Raw genomic sequence first — 20704 nt, forward strand, 5'->3', positions numbered from 1 at the left:
TCGTCCGAAGCAACGCGCCCCCTCGCGGCCAGTAGCACAAGCTGACAATAGGCGCGCGTGCCGTCCTCCAGCGATCGCGTCGTTACCATAAAGTAACAGGTGTGTATTATACTAATTTACTATTCTACTAAGCGGACAACGGAGGAGCCGCTAGAATGACGAGCTGTACGAGCTTGTACGATGATCCCACCATCGTGCAGCGAATTAGACTTGCCAGGCTCCGGTGGGCTGGTTACGTCATGAGAATGACACCGGACGACCCAGCCCGTAAAGTCCTTTTAGGCCGTCCACACGGACAGAGAAGGCGTGGTAGACCCCCAGAACGGCCGGGATAACGGATTGGCAGACGACGACGCTAAACCGTGCGTGGTTTTGAGGATTGGCGCAGCAGGCCAAGACCGCAAAGCGGTTGTTATATTAATTTAGTGATCGTTGCAATTTAATTTGTAGCAACCCGGCAATTGAAAGGGCGTTTTATCCTAGTCCGTTGGCTTGGCGGACTTGGTGCGGAATTTATGCTGGACATCGGCCGAACTGTGGAGATGTGTTTCGCTTGTGCGCTTCCGTCACATGATGCCTTCGTCCGGCTAATGGTCGGCACTCCACCAACCAGCTACGGCATTTCGTTCGGACTTCTTCTTCTTCTTCCCTGGCACTACAACCTCGAGAAAGGTCTCGCGGCCTCTGCCATTTCTGGCTCTCTGTGACTTGATTCTACCCCTTAAGTAAAGTAGTCAGCTCTGGATGGGATTTGAACCCCGGCCCTGCCACCGTGTGAAGACCGGCTCCCGTTATCGCCTCGGCCACCGGACCACCGTTCGGACTAGCTAGCTGAGAAATAAAAAAAAAAACTCCCCGACAATGGGCTGAAATGTTCTATAGGATGATCAAACATTTATTTATAGACTTTATGTATAAAATATACATTTAATGCGCATGATTCAATTGAATCATCTTGCAGTTCTAAATGCATTGTAATACAAAATCTTACAGCTTCCTAATGAAAATATTTCGTTTCCATTGATTCGATTCTTTTGAGTGATAATCATGCATATTATGTTAATAGTTTTTATTAAAATAGTAATTTGTGAGTTTTTTTTTGTTGTAAATTTCATCCATTATTCTTTCCCCTAAACTCTGGGCGAGCTTTCTTTATCCTTCTTCTTCTCCTTTGCTGGCACTACAACAACCTCAATCCTCTTTATCCTTGCTTCCTTCAAACAAAACTGGAGGGGGAGGGGGAGGGGGGTTTAGGTGTGGATGGCAACCAGAATTCCTCTGTGGTCGTTTTACGAGGGGTTTCTATAAATTATGCATTCAATTAATGCGTTAAACTTAACTAGCCTTGGACCAAACAGGATCGAACTTGTCGCGCTTATCAGCAAACGAAGTATCAGCAGCAAGGAAGGAGAGAGGGAGAGGATTTTCGCTAGAATTGATGCATAAACAGACCATCTCAAGATCGTCTTTCCCCGTCTCAGCAAACATGTACCCTCCTCCACCTAAATGGTGCGCTCCGGTCAACCCTTCCTTCGAGGTCCCGGGTTTTGCCAAATGTGGTCCTGAGCGCGAACTTCCAGCTAGTTGGTAGTAGGATTGTAATCATACCGATACTGTTACAGCGATATACAAATATGCATTCGTTTGCCCATGGAACGAATTGGAGGAGTTAATCGTAGTACGTACTGTCGATCGAGCGGTGGGTCGCCTTCGACCGCTCGGCTGTGCGTCGTCGCGTTCGGTTGTGCGTGTCGTTGGTGGAAGCTCCAGCGCGGCTCGCAGCGGCAACAATCGATGGAAGTATCCGGCCGGCGCTCCACCAGATTTCCGACTAGATGTTGTGCGTGGGGCTGTCGATGAACCGGTGCTTTCCGGTCCGGGCCTTGCTGCAGGATGCCCGGCGCAGCGAACTGACGCTTCCGCTAAAGCCATCGTGATCTAGAGATTCTGATGAGAATGCTACGCATTAAAACCGGTGCGACAGGCGATGATGCGTCCGGGGCGATTTTCCCCACCAAAAAAACGGGGAAAGCAAAACGGGGTCCATGGTCGGGTGGACAGTTGTGTCGGTTGGGACAAGGGAACCGAAAGTGTCACAATCATAATGTAGAACAAACAGCGCAAATGATCAGAACGTTTAAATAAGAAAAATGTGAAAGTCACATCGAGCAACGACATTACACGGTCCGCAAGAGTAATATGGGAAAAAAACATTAGAAATTGGAATAGAAAGAAGATAAGAGAGAGAGATAGAGAGAGAGAGACAGAGAGAGAGAGAGAGAAAGAGAATTGGAAAGTAGAGAAGAGAAGGTAGTAATTATGTTCTTCTTTTTGTTGTTCAAATACAAGAGAATCACAATATTCAACAGCCAATAGAACAGATTTCGGAACACAAAAATTCGCGCACAGGATTGCGACACATGCTTGGGAAGGAAAATTCGGCTTGGGAAAACGATAATCACTTACGAGATTCGATACAATAACAGTATCAAAACTTGTATTTTAAGAACGAAGTTTTGTACGGGTAGGATGACGCGCTGTGATACAAAAAAAAGGATAACATTAAACAGTAACAATAAATAATGTATTGGAGGCTAAACGTTTAAGTTAAAAAATATGGCATCAAGGCATTTATGTTGTTTTTACTACCTTTCTACCTTGCACTAGCTGATTGCTCCTTTTGAGGAAGTATTTTAAACTAAAACCAATCGCTTATTCGCCTAACAAGGTTCGTTTAATCCTGGAGGCTGCCTTAAGCGCCTGCAAGTCTATATGCGTTGGTGTCTTAATATCTTAAGCAACCGCGGGCAGCAAATCGAAAGACTGCTCTGCTTACTACACCATCCTCTGCCCTCATCATTCGGAGATGCCGGTAAATGAGCTACACTACTCACGCTGAAGGACTAGAATGTTTGAAAGCACGATTTGCACGTGCTAGTTGAAAGAGTTTGAACGGTTGTGGGCCCACGTGGTATCCCTTTTTTTGGCTTTGCCCTACTCCCTTTTGGCAAACGTAATTGCCACACGCACTAAAACGATTATTAGTAGCTGCCTTAGCTTTCCCGTACCTTGGTACCACACTTTGGAACGGAAGTTTGAAAACAACATAAGACACATGGACACGCGTCGCGCATGTCGACGCACAGGTACATGAGGGGGGACAGGGTTTCGTTAGCATGTTATGCTTGTATCGGTCAAGAGATCCTATTCCTCTGTAGTTCGAAAAGTAGATCGAAAAGAAAAAACAAACACACACACACAGCTCGCGGGCTTAGAATATACAAACATTTACAGACATACATTGAGCGGTCGAACACTACTACGATGAAAGGCGGTGATGGATGGATGCAGAAACAAATGATGGCATGATTGGGGTGTGTGTCTGTGTGTGTGACATGTATCGCGCAGGGTTTTTTGCCCACGCGCTCAAAAGCTCAACATCGATCGAACAAACTAATCGTCCAACAGTGGGTAAAAACCAACAACGAAACAAAAAATGCCACAACGAGCGCACACAGTCTACAGTAGATGATCGATACAGCGAGTAAAGAGGGACCGCAGCCGGCGGTAGAAACTGTCCGACCAGGGCAGGGGACGGTTGTTTCCGTTGCTACCGCGGCGGACGGCAGCACACCGAGCAAACAGCGAAACGGAACCAAAACAGAGGAACAGCTCGGGCTAGCATTAATTAGAGGAGGAACCTTTATCCGTCGGCGAACCGAGCGTGAGGCTGCTCAGGCTCGAGCTGAGATTGTACGGGCGCGGGGACGGCGGGATCGGGCTGCTTTCCTCCATCGGCAGGCACGTTTCCACCATCGCTTCCAGAAAGTTGACGAACAGCTCGGACGATTCGACCATCATGTTGTACTGTTGGCGTGGAAAAAACAGATGATTATTTGGGGTTTTAGTTACGCGTCGTAAACGAATACGCTGACCGTTGCCGGCACTTACCTTGGTGAAGGGTCCGGCAAACCGCCACAGTCCCCCGAAACCGCAGCTCTGCAGAAAGTGCAACGGTTGCTGGCTGGCGTCCTCGCTTGCCAGCATGTTTTGGATGATGCTCTGCACCGACGCCAGCACGATCTGATCGTTCGACACCGACAGCACATTGTTCACCTTCTGATCCAGCAGTGAGTGGCTGTGGAATGGAAAGAAAGCGGGGTGGCAACAGTGAGCCGGTGCTCGGTACAAACGCGCATACACCGTTTCGTCCACCATCGATCACTCACATGACTGGGAAAACTTTGGGAAACACAATGGAACCTTCGGCTAGGTACTGGTACAGGACACGCGTTTCGGCCTCGTCCGTGGTGTACTTCACCAACGTCGCCAGCACCGTCAGCACCAGCGCTTGGGTGGAGGAATCGGGCAGCACTTCCGGATCGAGCAGTACGTTCGATTCGTTCGACACCGACGACCGGGAACCTCTTTCCTGTGGGTTTTGGGTAGTAAGATGGGGAAACAGATGGTCAGACTGGGCATCGGCAAACGGGGTGGCAAAACCAGGAGTCAAGCGAATACTATCGGTGTGTGTGAGAGAGAGAGAGAGATATGCGTGATGTGCACGTTTACGAACCCCCGAGTAGTGGGGCCGGTTTTGTTTTGTTTATTACTAATATTTTTTGTATTAAGCACGCGTAAAGGGGTGACAGGGTGGGGTCGAAAATACTACCTGTAGTTGCTAGTTGGCTACCTGCTGTGATTGACATTATCAATCGATACCCTAAACGGCATTAGAATACTCTCTATAGGCGTACAGAGAAAGAGAGAGAGAGAGAGAGAGCGACAGAGGAGAGAGCGACAGACAGAGAGAAGGAGAGCGATAGGCTCCGAGAACTCAGGTGAAGAATATGAAATTAATTTAAGAAAAAACTGTACACCTAGAATGCAAATTACACACAGTGCTAATATTTGTACAATCAAACCAAACATTGAAACGAACAATACACCACATCATTTCAAGGTTGAGGTGGACAAATAGAACGGGGGGAAGGAAAAGAACAAACGTACAGTGAAATAAGCGTTAAAGAACTCAGAATCAGTCGCATGTGCCTCTTTACTTTATATAAACCTACAGAAAGTTCAGGAAAAAAAACTCAAAATAGGGGTGAGGGTGCACATCAGAGAGGAAAGTGTAACGAATCACAAACAGCAAACCAATTAAACTGAAGGCTGCACACAGTCTAAGGTGAGAAAGGTGTGGAAGTTTAGGTGAGACACGCTACATTACGCATTAGCATTTGACTGCGAGGGGTTTTGTTTTCCCAATGTCCAGTACCTTCTGACGATTGTCAATCCGCGGCGATTTACCCAGACGTTCTTTGGTCGTTGGAACGGAGAAGGAGCGGTGGGTTTTGAACAGCATTCGTGCAATCTTTGTGGAGTTGGAGGGTTTTTGGTATTTGTGGAACAAAAGCATAAAACAATCATGGTACAACTCATAGGTATTTTGATGAAGGATGATTAGTCATAAAATGCACATTCACATGAGAGGACATGAATGCCAATTTTTTTTTGCGCATAAATGTTACGGTGCCCATTTAAACATGTTGCCCCCACCCACCCACCCCATTGAAACACCAATTGCCACACACACACATCGCCATGCAACGAGCAGGGAAGAATCATATGAAAAGAGAAATAGAGAAAGGGAGAGATGAAGAGATGAACGATAGGCAAAAGGTATGTAGTTAAGTAAGGATGGTAAGATTTGTGACAAGAATTTTTAGAGCAAAAAAAACAGACGAACAGAGTACAAACATTTCGAGCATTTGATCGATTTATTGTATAGTTCCAAAAGACAAGTAAAGACAAATCAACCCCAATAGAGAAAATAAAACAACGATCAAAGTGAAAATCGAAACGATGGCAAATGGCGTTTGCAGCCGTTAATACAACCAACAAAAGTACATAAGAAAAAAGTGTAATCGTGTGTGTGTGTGTGTTTTTTAATGCAGCAAGAAAACAGTGTTCCGGTATGTTGAATAAGTGCAACAGTCTCATCGTCGAGTTCCGATGAGCGGGGTGGAAGAACAGTACATTTACGACGGAGGAGCAAAGAATGAAAGGAGAAAAGAGAAGAGAAGAAAAAAATACCAACGTGATATAGAGTAAAGAAGCCGAATTGTAATAATTTGTTAAGTAGATTTTTTTTTGTTCGAACATCAATTCTGTTTCCATTCCCATCTTCACACAATCACGATAGCCAATGCATGGTCGATCGAAACAATACAATTGATTGGAGGGGGCTTTTGTTGTTGTTGTTGTTATCAACTGCCTTTCTTGTAATGCAATTTTGATAAGGTGGTGCATTTTTGGTTTTGTTTGCTGGAAAAAAAGCTCCTGTAATATAGACACAATGAACACACGAAACGCAAGAAAACGATCACACGACCACATTCAAGATAAAATGGTATGGCTAGTACTTGTACATTGAGGCATAGACATAGAAACAACGACACATATCTTTTTGCATTCGCTCACATACGCACAAGATGATCACATTTTGAACAGAGAAGAACACAGACAGAGAGAGAGAGAGGGAGACATGTAAAGTGTAAAGTAACATTGATTACATTATCGAAAGGATAACCGATGGGGGGATTTTTACATTTAACGATGAATGGAACGCGGCTTTAAATTTTACATAGCTCGAATTCGGGTGTTTGATGGTGGTGGTGGTGGTGGTGGATTGTATTTTGTTTTGGTTTGAAGAGAGTAAGTAGTAGAGTGGCAAAAGTATCCGAAATAAGACAGAGACGGATGGAAGATGGATGCGAAACAAACGGTTCGGGGCGTTCTTACTTTGATCGATGATATGTCTTGCAAGCAGTCGACGATAAAGTTCTCGCTTTCGTCCTTTGTCCCTTGCTTGGGCGCGTCCCTGTGCGTCTGCTCGGAAGGCTCTTCGTCCGCCGTCGGCATGGGCGGCCCAGTACCGGCGACTGGCGGCAGTCCGGAGGCAACCGCGTGGGCGACGGTTGCCCCCGGTACACCACTACCGCCACCAGCACCGTAGCCGTACGTGGGCGTGTGGCCCTGATTGAGCGCAATCAGTTTGGCAATGTTCGGGTTCATCAGCACCATCTGATTGGCCGGTTCGGACGAGGAGCGGCGGTTCCGAAAATCGTTCCGCTGGCTTTGGTACGCACCGACGCCAATGGACGCGGCTGCGGCACTAGCAGCTGCGTAGGCACTGCTAGCCGTGGAAGAATTGTTAGTGTTGCTGCTGCTGTTAGTAATGATGGAGCTGGTGTTCGAGTTAGGCATGCCTGTGGTGATGGCATTTGGAGTGTTGCTGTTCATGTTGATCATGTTGTTGTTGGTGGTGGTGGTGGTGGTTGTGTTGCCGTGAGTAACGAAAGAGGAATGACTGATCATTCCCAGATGCGGATTGTGCGCTGAATCGAGACTTCTCCACGATTTCCCTCGGATAACCACCGGTTCCTATAAGATTGGGCAAAAGGCGAAAAAGGGAGGAAGGCATATGGTTTGCTGTGGCACATTGTTTCTTAAACGTTCCGGGACAAAATTGCTGACATACGGCAGGGTGTGCTATATCAAGGGGCGCGTTAGCGATCTTCATCGATGTATCATGTGAGCGTACGGCAAAAACTGCATAATGTTACTTGTGTTGTAAAGTGTAGCGTATCCACGTGTTTGTTGCGGGTTTTTTTCTGGGCAATATATTAGTGATGTGCAAAACTGAATCAGAATGAATGAATGACTTAAATCTTAGCAATGAATCAGATGATTTAAATCATCACGAAGAGTTATTTCAAGTCACCTTTGATTTAACTCTCCGTGCCGACTAACCACTCACTCACCTCGTTTTTACTCACTCACCTCGTTTTAACTCACTCACCTCGTTTTTACTCACTAGAGAGTTAAATATCGTATTGGCATATCGCGAGTTCATTCCGATGCTCATTAAATTTTTTTTTTTGCTTCATTAATATTTTGTGATGCATTAACAAAGTTTTGCCCATAGATCGCTTCGATATCATATAACAATTGACGAACAGTATAGTTGAAAATTTTAGTGGGGCCGTACTCACAAGGGAAAGATCTACACATTCCCTTTTAATTTTTTTTATGAACAATCTATCCTTACGGCACGTTACCGTATTGTATTTTCTTAAATAATCGTGTGATCGTGACCAATACGATATGCTAATACGATATTTAACACTCTAGTGAGTAAAAACGAGGTGAGTGAGTTCAAACGAGGTGAGTGAGTTAAAACAAGGTGAGTTAGTTCAAACGAGGTGAGAGAGTGGTTAGTCAGCACGGAGATTTAAATCATGAGTGAGTTAAAGCGCAGTGAGTGAGTGGCTAGTCGGCATGGAGAGTTAAATCATTATTCAAGAATAAACTCCCAAAGAGTGAGTGTAAGATGTAACTCACTATTATAACTCATTCACTCTGATTTAATTCACGCTACTGAGTGGTTATTCCCATCACTACAATATATAGAGGAACAAATTCAATATCTCTCCCCATCCCCCCAAAAATTGGCGCGTGTTGTGGGCAGTGTGCCTCGGTTTAGTACATCTTACAAAGAACATACGCTTAAAGTATCAGGACTTCTACTTTCAAGGAAGATTCAGCATTGAGAATAACACCCTCAAATACGTCATTTTTTATGCGAGCCCGTGATACCCGTAATTGGAAAACGTTAACTACTCCACCCACAAATCAGTTATGTACAAGATTGTAACACATACACACAGAAACAATATGTTGAGGTGCAGGATGAAGGTGAATGATTGGCTGATAAAGACAGATGGCACATATGATTCTAATGTATGGTACAATGCATCGTATGTACATTAGCTACCGTAGTATACACCGATCAATTATTTGCACAAGGAAAACAAACAGAGTTGTAACGGTTAGTCTAATACTTTTTCAAATCAATACAGGATATGTTAGCAATATCTAATTTGTGAAACAAAACAAAAATGATTCGATGAGGAAACTTTTAACCATCCAAATACCATCCAAACGACCGTTAGCAATCGCGAACTCTAACAACCAGCGGGCAAGTAGGATTGAAACCATTAAATCTACCTTACACTCAGATTTCTGCAGAAGTGGGCGGGAGGGGTGGGAGGGGGGGGGAGGTAACTGAGCTATGTTGCAATTGGATTATATGAGCCCAGTGAAAACCAATCGAGAGCAAACAAAGGTACAGCAAAGAACATTATTTTCCAAAGGGATAAGATTAGATTTTTTTGTTTCTGATAAAAGACAACTGATGCAAAGAGATAGTTTTGGATAGTGATATAATGGGAAAGTAAACAGAAATATTGATCAAATCCGGGTTTTTCTACTTAGTATTAGAATGCTGGATAATGTCTTTACGAAATATTAAACAGAGTAGTTGGCACTGGCAAAAAGGGGACATAAAGGTTTGTTTCTAGGGCCTTGGTGGAAGGAAGCTGGTCCTAACGTCGTGTAGAACTTACGAGAGTAGGCTCTTGATTGAAACGGTAAAAATGCCAGCTAAACCCGACAACGGTTGTAAATTGAAGTATCAACATTTGCGCGAAGAAAGGAAGGGCACGATAAACCAACAATTGAGCGTTAGCAGTCAAAGCCACGTACTGCATAAACTATCAACCAGGACGAGGCTCGTTTAGTTAACACGTTCTTTGGAAATCAGCATTACTTATAGCTAGCCGTCAGGACATTGCCACTCATCAATTTAAAATCACAACTTACCTGGTGCTGCTGTACTTTGTGCGACTGGCGTGCGTACTGAATCGCGGACTGATCCAACATATCCCACGACTTTTGGCGTCGCACACTGTTGCCCCCGGACGAGCTAGAAGTGATCGTACCCGAGCCACCGGTTAGTGGTCCACCGCCGGCGGAGTTTGGTGCCGAAGGATCGCTGCTACTGGCACTGCCCGAATCACCAGACCCACCCGACTCCACCGGCCACCGGGGTACGGTGTGTTTGACGTGGCACCGTGAGCGTACCTCCTCGGAGAAGCAAACGAGCGCTATCGAGCAGTGAGAAACAAGCGATTGTACATCGAAGCAGGATAAGAGAGTGAGATTCACCAGCAAATGCTTACCGGTTAGATAGGCCACACTGTCCGGTGTTACCTCAAACTTATCGCGTCGGTGCGGTTTGGCAACGATCCCGAGCAGCATCGTCAGCACGCGGGACGTCCGCGAGACGGTGGTGGGCGTCGGATGGCGGAACCCTTTCAGCAGATGGCCAACGAGCGCAAAGTGAAAGTTGGACTTGAACGACAAACCGACGGCATGGTCCAGCTGCTTGAAATGCCATTCGAGCGGTTCGCGCGTGGCCATCATCACGTCGGCAATGTTCTGGTTGTCGAACAGCTGCTGCGAGTTGAGCGTGTGCAGATTTTGCTCGAGCAGTGCCAGCCCGGCCGCGTACAGTGTAGATTCGTCCAGCTGCAACACGCTGACCGCCACCCAGAACAGTGCCTGATGAATGGGCGACTCGGGACGGAGCAGTGGCTGAAGCCGCGTCAGGCACATCACGAGCGCCTCCAGCAGAATGATGTCGTTGAACGATTCGAGCGCTTTCACCAGAATGCGGAGCAGCTGTTTCACGTCCTGATCCGTGACACTCTTTGAGATGCATCCAAACACGATCAGTGCCCGGGGCTGCAGCGCTGGATTGTAGCAGAAGGCGAAGCTTTTCGCCAGCGATATCCACGTGTGCAGCCACTCGCAGTCGGGAATGTCGCGCATGCAGGCCTCCATGATTTCTAGCAACGCCTCGGTAATGACTTCCAGCGACGGGAGCGCAAGCCGCTCGCGATCGGCGGGCGGCGCCTGTGATACGCGCTCGTTGCCCAGCCACCGATCGTTGGGATGGCGGCAGGACGAGCGGAACGCGGTCACGGCGGCCGACTTTACTTTGCTGATGCCGAACAGCAGATAGAACTTCGGCAGGGAGAACTCGTCCAGCGACAAGCGCAGCACTCGCTGCGTTTCCTCCGAGAAGGACGGCTTCGTGCAGGTACAGAGCGAGTGGATGATGTTGATGACGAGCCCGTGCGTCGAGGCACGCATCGACAGCGAACCGGTGCACACGAGAAACGTTACCGTGTGAAATAGGTACGGCAGATGTCGGGCCACATCGAGACAGTTGTTGAACGAGAGCATCAGCAGGTAGCGGGCGAGTATAGCAATGTCGTCCCACATCATGTGCTGCTCGAGGTACTGGGTCGGCGAATGGCACGTTTTGTCCATCACGCGACACAGCCGCCCAATCACCTTTTTCGCCACCAGCTGCACGTTGGCGGAGGCAAGCGCAACAGCGGTGTCGGCCATTATTTCCACCTGTGGCGATCCGAGACCGGAGCTTACGGATTTGTGAATAAAGTTGTCCAGCACCATATCGATCAGCTCGGGTATCTGTCCGATCGAGCCCCAGATTTTGGCCTGTATCGATGGGTACATCTCCTTCTGCTCGATCGTGAGATTGATCAGCTTTTCCAGTATCAGTGCCACCTGCTTTTGGCGTTTGCCTTCGTCCGACGGTTTACAGAAACGCACGAGATTAGCCAGCCAGGGCGTCATGTACTCGAGACACAAGTGCTTCAACTCGATCGTGCTGCGCTGAAAGCCTTGGATGCACTCTTCGAGGAATTCCAGCGTCAGGTGCGGCTCGTTGGTAGCCAGCGTTTCGCTGACCGATTTAATAAAGATCGTATTGTTCGACGGTATGCACAGTCCCTGCGTTTCCAGCAGCTGTCCCTCGATCTTGAGATCGAAGGTAGCGGTTAGGGCGCACAGCTGGTTGTACGCAGCGGTACGAAGGTTTGGATCCGACGAGCCCAGGTTCAGCAGTGCCATATTCAGCAGCGTTCCAGGCACATCCTTTGGGCGGATCTTCTGATGCACCGTAACCGAGTCGGGCTGGCTCAGCTCCCACCGGTTCCGTATGTGGATGATCGCCTGCACGATGTTATCGCAATCGTTGTGGATGAAGCTGAGCTGCGAGCTTTCATTGGCGATCGACAGCGTAAACTGGTTGTCGTCCACCAGGCACACTTCCTCAATCTCCGACGCGTAATACACGTCGTTCAGCAGCACCGAATGTGCCAGCACCTTTGTCTTTTCGGCCGATGTAATCTGTAGCGCCGTCGGGCCCACCTTTATCGCTACCTTCGTATCCTTGTGGCTCAGCTTGAGCGCATTGTTAAACACCTTCAAATCTTCGTCGAGCGACAGCGTGGCCCCGGGTAGCTTCTGCTGCTCCGGATCAATCACATCGTTCAGCTTCGCCGGTGAGTCAAGAAAAATCAGCTTCCGACAGCCCTTCAGCGGGGCGAGGATACGATCATGAAACTTGGTGTATTCCCGTACCCAAGAGTTGCAGTTGTAGATGTAAGCCGCGTACAGATTCTCGTACGCCACCTCCGGCAGCACGTAGAACCATTTCTGCAGGAACTCGGTGCGGAAGCGGTTGTCCGAGCAGGTGTGCGTGAAGTCTATCACCACCTCGAACGGCGAGTGGCAGAACGGTTTCAGCGTCAGTATCACGTGGTAGATCAGCAGATCGCCATTCGTTTCGCCAATCTTGTAACGACGGGCAATGTAGTAGAACACGGGATTACCCGCCTTGCTCGTGCCGGCCTGGTAGAAGATGTTCATCGACTTTAGAGTTTTAAACTCTTCCTTCTCGTGCATCTGGTGCTTCACCATTATCTCCTCGAAATTGGTCGACGACATGTCTATCGAGCTCCAGCGAGCGTACGACGAGAAGAGCAGATGCGAATCGACCGGTTTGTGTTCCGGGGGGCCCAGGTATGCGAGCAGTGTGGCCATCTTATCGAACGGCCGCCTTCCAACCGCCTTGTGATCGCGACTGCTCGACAGATAGTCTCCGATGCGCTCCTGGTGCGACCACAGTAGACGATGCAGCGCCAGCACATTGGCGTCCGATATGAAGCTCATGCTGTGCGACGTTTGATCGACCGTTTCGCAGTCGGATGCTATCTGAATGAAGAAGCGCCTGCCCGCTTCAAAGTGCGCGCGCAGAAAATCGTTGAAGCACAGCATATGCTGCTCCTTAGAAAATTCCACGTGGTTCGCAATGTTTTGCAGAATTTTCGACATCAGCATCAGGCCTCGCTTGATCTGCGTCGGTACCTGCTTGCCGACGATGCCCAGCTCCTGCGGCGACACTATCGCTGGGTTGATGAAGCGCAGGAAAATGACCGTCCCGACGGCACCGATATTATTTTGCAGCAGGTTCGGGAATCGCTTGCTCAGCACCTGATACAAACAGTGGCACATCGAGCGCAGCTGCGGCGGGAACCGGTCAGCCGAATTGACGATCGCGTCAAACACCTTCTGCGTGAGAGCTATCAGATTTTTACGATTGTTCTCGATGTCCTCGCTCGACTCGATGCGGGCCGGATCCACCTCGAAGCTGCTGGTCGGTTCCTCCAGCAATGGCCGAATCAGGGGTTCCAAAAGCCCCTGCAAGTAGCTCGCACCGTAAATCTTGAAGCAGAACGCCATTATTTTGCTGCCGAGCGAGTTGCCGCGGAACAGTGTCTGCATGCAGTCCGACACCTCCACCTCCCGGTAGAACATATTCCACAGCAGCGGTGACAGCAGGTGCTTCGCATCGAACAGCGTGACGAGCACGCGCGCCAGCTCGTCCATCTGGGAGGTAGTGACGACGGACGCGAGCGCCATTGCGATCGGCAGTTCGCCCTTGTCGCTTATCATTGTCACCAGCTGTACCAGCTGCTCGAACCGATCGGCCATCACCGATTCCGCGAGCGTATCGAACTCGGTTCCCTGCTGCAGAATCTGGGTCAGCACCTCCATAAACGCGGCGCGCGTCTGCAGATCGGGATTGTAGCCAAGATCGATCGAATGCATCAGACCGGAATCGATGTTCGCGCTAAGCAGATTGGACATCGCCTGAATGGTTGCGTTTCGCAGCGCGGTAAGCTTCCCGGCGGCAACCCGCGGCCGGGGAGGCAACAGTGGCGGATTGTTCGTATCCTTGTCCGCCTCCGACCCGTCCACACAGTCGTTCAGCAGGTTCATAAACAGGGTGAAATACTTCAAAAACAACGCACTCTTCGCATCCATCAGATCGCCCCGATCGGACTCTTCCGGCTGCAGGGGCAATCCGCGCAACAGTGCCGCCACCGCCTCCATGCACGCCTGATCCAGGTCGCGCGTTATGACGGTCACGTCGCCCGAGCCGGGTGGAGCTATCTGGTGCGACGTGCCCATCACCCAATCGGTCAGATATTCTACCAGCTTGTTGCGGAACTTCATCTCCTGCCGGAAGGCAAGATCATCTCGCCGCTTCATCATCACTTCCACCAGCTGGCAGAGCTTGGTCTTGATGTGGATTGCATGCACGGTCATGTCCAGATGGCGCACGTAGCGCACGATCGCAAGCATCAAGTTTTCGATGCTCGTCACGCCCAGATGTTCCGAGTTGGCGGGCTGATCATTCTGATCCTTGCTCTGTCGGCCGTCCAGCACCGACTTCATTATGTAGATGGTGTGCTCGATAAACTGCGTGTTAATATCCGTCACCACCACCTGGCCCTGCTGATCGAAAAACTTTTCCACGATCGACCGGATCTGGTCGAACAGAATCGGGTACAGCTGGGACGACATCTCCTGACCGACCAGTTCCTTCACGTGCTTCTGAATCTGCGGACCGAACTTTTCGTTGTTGCACACCAGCAACCGCAGCAGCTGGCCGATAAACTGTGTCACGGGACAGTACTGCACCTCCTGGCTGCTACCCGGCCCGATCGACGATACCAGCGAGCCCATGATCGGGTGCATCGAGCCACGGCCGGAGCTCGAGCTGGACAGCGAGGTGGTCGACTGCATCAGCGAAGGGCCAGCGGTTCCCAGCGGCAGGTTGTAGCCTTGCGCCGTCTGCCGCTGGTTGCGCGGTTTCTGCAGACAGACGCCACCGAGCGCTAGCAGAAACCAGGTCATGTTGGCCCATTCGGTTATCTGCTCTTCGAGATCGTGCTCCGAGCTCTGGTGGCTCGCCCGTCGTTTGCCCATGCTACGGTGGAAAACTTCCGCCTGTCCCTCCTCCGGTTTGCCCTTGGGATAGTTCTGCAACAGCTTGCTCGTCACCTCCCAGTTGCGAAATGTTTCCTCCCATGCGGGCTGTACACCGTTCACGCAATGTTCAATCTTGCGCAGGAGCGACATTATGTTGCGCTGCAAGGTGACGCGTCCGTGCAGATGCTCGAAAAAGCTGTACCGCGATTCGGCGTTCTGTGGCGACGTTAGCGTGGCCGAGGTATGAGACAGCTCCTGGTAGAGGTGATAGTTTGGCAGTATAAAGCCAACCGTAAGCTCATCCGAACCGGACCGTATTTCGGCCTCTTCGCAAAGCAATCCGAAGCAGGACAGCGACACCATGACCGCATCCAAATCGACCGACCACAGATACATGAAGAACACCACTTCGAGCTTGATGTGTGCCTGGCGGCAGATCGCTATCTGGCTCCCGACGTTTGCGTAATCCTTGTGCCGCTGCAGGAACGTGTTGCGGCAAATCAGTATCTCGCGTAGCCACTTGAGCACGTCCGTGTAGTTGGCAATCTGATGCTGGATAAGCTTTTGCGATATCGAAAACAACACCTGCGAACTAACGTCCCAGAACGTATTGATCGGGGCCTCCGGGTTCCACACCTCAATCTTGTCCGGCGAGTGGAGCGCGAGCAGTGCCTCCATCGCTTCCTGTGCCACGTCGGGCATGGTTGGTTGGTGGACCAGCGATACCAGCCCATTGATTAGCTCGAGCGTAGAGCTTTGCACCTCGTGGCCTGCCTTTCCGAGGCTGTTTAGCAGCAGCATCGGATCGGCATGGATGAGACGCACCATCAGCAGGAGCAACGCTTTGTGCGCCGGTCCCTCGTCGGGCCTCGTCAGTCGGCTCTGAGCATCTTTGGATTTAAGCGTCAATGAGGTGATCATGCGCAGCGGCGTGTGTGCGATGTAACCCTGAGTCGCTTTGTTCAGCGTATCGGTAAAGAGACCTCGCAGCTCGCCCGATCTCGCATACACAAGATCGATCTGGGGCCACCACGGTAACCGGGCCTGGGTGACAATTTTTAACAGCGAGCTTACGATGACGAAGTGATAGGCAGGAGGCGAGTTGAGGCTGAGGCACACCTTCAGTGCTTCGTTGTTGTGTGGCTTTATACGAAAGCACGATACCCAGCAGTCGATCATGAGATCGATGTCCTGAAAGTTGAAACCTTGTCCTCGCGAGAACGGTTTCGCTGGATTGAACAGCAGTGCCTTTAGATCGTTAATGACGCTCTGCACGAGCTGAAACGTGACGTTGTTCGAATCGTTTATGTTGATGTACGTGGATGCTTTGCACAATTTCACACACGCGATAGCGGCCGATTCGGTTGATTGTTTAGACGATGCGTGGGCTCCCAGCCCCTTCTTGATGCCTTCCATGAAGTGCTTCTTTTTGAGATGGCGCGGTGAACACGGGGCACCCGAATCGGCATTCACAATCTCCTCCAGCACCTTCGGGCTCAGTATCAACAGCATTATCTGGAGGGGCCAAACGGCGGCTCGAGCCTTTTTGTTCTCTGAATACGAGTCCAGTATGTCGAAAAACGTTTCACAGCACTTGCTCAGCTCGTCGTTCGGGTTGCGTTGCAGGTCTTCGAACTCCTTCGGATGAAACTCGATCCAGTTCCAGAGCGCTTTCTCGAGCGAACTGAGCAGTATCATGTGCGCGGACTTTTTCAACGATTTAAACTTCTGAATCGTTTCCGTGAGCAGTTTCGTCAACCGGTGCACATCGAGATCGATGTGCTGAATGAGCTCAATGTCACTGTAGTCGGGGTTCTCCTCCGCGCAAGTGCTGAGCTCTTGTAGCCGGGCCGATATGCGATTAAATACCGCGCCGAAATGATTTTGAGACAGCGCGAACAGCACCTTGGATGCCAGAGCTTTCAGCGATGTTGCATTTTGATTGTTCTCATTTTGAATATCTTTGGGAAAGGAACACACACACACACATTAGCAATGCGGAAACAACTTGCTAGCTGTTCAGAGAGACGTATGCTTACCGATAAACTGACAAATTTCTCGCAAAAGTAGCTTCACGTTCATCGCTTCCTCAAACCGCGCCGTATCCTTCGACTGTCCAGACAAACAACGTTCCAGCGTTTCTAAGATTATGATCAGCGAATCATAGCAACAGCGTTCCGGTTCGTGGCCGCGGCAGGCAGGCGGTTGAAACTGTAAAATAATAAACTAGGCTCAGGTTCCAACAAGCATCTCCGGACGGCCTTAGTAGCAGACCGAGACCGATACTCACAATTTCGTTCACGCGCTGCAACATTTTCGTCAGGCCGGAGATAACCAGCGAAAAGCGGTAACGGGAGATCTGTATCAAACAGTTCATAGTTTCATCGATGCTGAGCCGTGCTTGGGTTCCGTGTGGACCAGTACGATACGGAAGCTGTAGTAAAGGAAAGGAAAGTCAATTGGTTTTTGTAAATGATACCTTTTTTTTAAAGAAATCACGTTAGTAATACAACAACATACTTCAAAGCTATTGCAACAAGTCATGAACGTTTTCGTTCATTCATACCATTTAACTCATATTCTGTCCACATGCACCACATGTGCGCACGTTCCCAAAACCAACACACGGTTCCATTCATGCCAATGTCACGAAGGACTTACAATTCCCACGAAAGAAGCGTTCTTGTGTTATTGGAAACTGTTGCTTGTCCTTCAGCGCGTACCGGCGCGGTACGGCATTTTCATTCGCGAGAAGAAAAAAAAGGTAAACATAAACAAACCCTACCACAAACGGTAAAGCCTTCCCCTCTTTACAACCGGTAATTTCCCCTCCCATGCCGGCTGATCGAAGGGGAAGCACAAGAAACCACGTGAAACGCTACAACAGTTCCATCAAACACCGGTCTCAAAACAATAACAAACCGCCGCCGGCCCACTCCACCCTTTTCGCACACCGGCACACCAATACCCAAACTCACAACAACACTGCTGGCATCCGGCCACGGATAAATTCATTCACAAAAACTATGCAACGCGCCTGCCCTAACATCACGGGGCCGCGAAAACATTTCCCACACGAAGTTGGGCACACGCGCATGCCAGATGACGAAACAGATTTTATCGATTTTTCTGCATATTCTCCTCCCGCCACTGACAGCTTCCCTGCTAAACACACCCGCGCACCATTTGCGCAACCCACAGAACGGTGAGCTCCAGCAGTAGCCCCAAATGGGGCGCTGCCCTGCCAAATCCTGCTGCTGCCGACAGTCCGACACGATTGCGATGCAATTTGCAACATACCTGCTCCTCAAAACGGGCCAACAGTGAGTTGGCCCATTCACCCGGTTTCTGTGTAGCCATTTGGAAGTGTTTTCAGTGCTTGTTGGTGTCACTTTTCACATAATTTTCACCCTTTGCACAGAGCATACGCAGTTTGGCCTGTAGCACTTGGATAAACTCAATTTTTGCTTCAATCCCGATTATTCGTGCTCGCTGCTACCGGATAGTCGAACAGAACGGATTATCAACAACAACGGCAATCGATGCCCGATGTTTATATTGTCTAGTTGAGAAGCTTCATTTTGAATTTTGAACAGTGATGTGCACAGCAGCACACATGTTTGGGAAACATTTGCTTTTCTATGAATTATCGTAATTTTAAACAAGTTTTTATTGTCAGTCTTAATTCGATCAAATCAGCCTAGCTGTAGTGCTAATAACTGTTTCGTGTTTTTTGGTTCTATGCCCCAGTTCAACACGTCCATTTGATCTCCACCAGTTTGTTTGTTTGGATCTCGCCAATACAACATAGGTATGCACTTTTTACAAAGTACTTAATTGATGAATTCTAATACCTTCGATAAATTCGTAATTTATAGGACAAATCCGTTCAGCGGGACAGTAAATCCTGAAAATTATTATGTTATAAATATTATTCAAAGCCGTTTTTTCAAATCACTGTTAACTAGTGGGATTTTGTGAATTTCACGTGTATCAAGTTCAAAAGCATCACAAACAGAGGCACGGTCGCTTCGTTTAGCGCTGGCAAACTACTCTACCCGTGGCAGATCGATCTCGATCGTAGTTTACAACCATTTCACCAATGCTGTGCACTGCCCCCATATCGCGCTCATTACCATGTTGTTATTATACCTTGAACCATCTCACAATAATTCATTTCCGCCTATCAATTGGTCAGATGAGAGTGAGCATTGTTTGAGTTTGAAAAAGGTCGATTCTCTGCCTTTTTTCCACCAACTATCAATGGGTCGGTTTTCCAGAGCCCATGCTCTGGTTGGGAGCCTCGGGAACGGAACAGAAGCAGAAAACAGCTGGCGGCAAACCATAAAACCCCACCAGCGGTGATAGGTTTCCGGTTCAGAAGAACCAGAATCGAGCTCATGTTTCCGCATCTGTTGGCGAAAAATGGTTTTACAGATTCATTCATAGACATGGGATGGTATAGGTATTGTTTATTTGAATTTACACTATGCACAGCATCATTGTTGGATCTTTAGTCATGCTGTCTCCATTTGAATGAAAATAGAATGCATCTCATTGTAGCTGTTTACGCGCCGTGCTTTGTGAATAAGAAGTGACAGTCGTAAAAAAATGACTCAACCTTTTTTAACACAAGAGAGAGACATAAATCATGTCTCTGGTTTATCGTAAATTGCCCCATCTTAATGTACAGCACCAAAACCAGCATCATCCAAAGTTATCGCAGGATTTGTTCTCTCTCTCTCTCTCTCTCTCTCTCGCCCTTTCTTTCTCCACGTATGATCCTGTTTTATTAGTAGATCAACTCGTATCGCTTAATTTTGGGAAAAAAAACCTTTGTTAGAACAATCTTTTACCAGCTCGATTGGCCTCCGGGACACAATCGTTGAAGGGGGCCGTAAATATTTATGCAGTTGCACAACCTCATCACTAACACGCCACCCAACGGGCGACTAGCGCGGGAAATACCCAACTCCTAATTACTACCGGCAATATGCATTAAGGCGGCAGCTCCCGTTGCGTACTGCTTGCTTGCCGGTCTCAATAGGTGCACTTTACAACCCGTTACCTTGAGGCCGCTTCAGCACGAATGCTACACACTTCATCGATGTCACATTTACATCGCATCTATCTGGCGCTTGATCAAAGCGTGGAGGTAAAAATATCTTGAATTGTAAATGATCATTTTAATGATAGTCAATCGGTTAGAGCGAGTGTGCCATCTCAACATCTGTCCTTTGGAAGTTGTGGTGTGCCTAATTCAATATAGTTTCATTCAATCAGGACTGCTCCATTTCATGGATTCTACCTGGAAAGATAATTTTATGAGTTGATTTGCTGTAGATGATAGATTAACAGCAGTACGGTCTAGCCGTTCCTTTTGAATATCGAAAAGATGATGGATTTATAATATTTTATTAAATAGCTACTGTGGGTATGAAAACACGGTAGGACCGGGGCGAGGTTCAAGTCCCATCCAGACCCGTCTCCCCGTACGTTGAGCTGAATGCTTTTACAACGGGTAAAAATCAAGTCACAGAAAAGCCAGAAATGGCAGGCCGAGACCCCCTCGAGGTTGTAGTGCCAAGGAAGAAGATGAAGCAGCTCAATCATTTGAATTTACGCCCCAAGCGGATGCACAAAGTCA

General features: G+C 48.6%; 1 protein-coding gene across 7 annotated transcripts; it reads right to left on the minus strand.

Annotated features, from left to right (window-relative positions):
• Window positions 1–870: 870 nt before the first annotated feature.
• LOC118508511 (neurofibromin) lies at window positions 871–18508 on the minus strand. Of its 7 annotated transcripts, XR_004905800.1 has the most exons (12): window positions 18358–18508; window positions 17348–17491; window positions 17097–17283; window positions 10086–17018; window positions 9727–10010; window positions 6805–7446; window positions 5279–5374; window positions 4230–4432; window positions 3952–4138; window positions 3702–3867; window positions 1687–1959; window positions 871–1580 (listed from the first exon to the last, which is right to left on the minus strand). XR_004905800.1 is itself a non-coding variant. In XM_036048357.1 (11 exons), the coding sequence occupies exons 1-11, from the start codon at window positions 18415–18417 to the stop codon at window positions 1832–1834; spliced, it is 9015 nt and encodes a 3004-aa protein (XP_035904250.1). In that variant the 5' UTR covers window positions 18418–18508; the 3' UTR covers window positions 871–1831. The 7 variants fall into 7 exon arrangements, 6 of the variants coding, with proteins under 6 accessions (XP_035904250.1, XP_035904249.1, XP_035904248.1 ...); XM_036048357.1 differs by having other exon boundaries at window positions 871–1959; window positions 17097–17268; XM_036048356.1 differs by having other exon boundaries at window positions 871–1947.
• Window positions 18509–20704: the final 2196 nt, after the last annotated feature.

This window comes from Anopheles stephensi, chromosome 2 (genome assembly GCF_013141755.1).
Source record: "Anopheles stephensi strain Indian chromosome 2, UCI_ANSTEP_V1.0, whole genome shotgun sequence".
In the NCBI taxonomy this organism is placed as follows: Eukaryota; Metazoa; Arthropoda; class Insecta; order Diptera; family Culicidae; genus Anopheles; species Anopheles stephensi.

What these genes read in the sequence shown, in the direction of transcription:
- LOC118508511 (XM_036048355.1), bottom strand. Translation starts at nt 18,417, where the DNA reads ATGGCTACACAGAAACCGGGTGAATGGGCCAACTCACTGTTGGCCCGT. An exon ending in ACAAAGTACAGCAGCACCAG is followed by an intron (nt 7,447 to 9,726) that starts GTAAGTTGTGAT and finishes CCAATCTTATAG; the next exon opens with GAACCGGTGGTTATCCGAGG. An exon ending in TTGCCGGACCCTTCACCAAG is followed by an intron (nt 3,868 to 3,951) that starts GTAAGTGCCGGC and finishes CCACGCCAACAG; the next exon opens with TACAACATGATGGTCGAATC.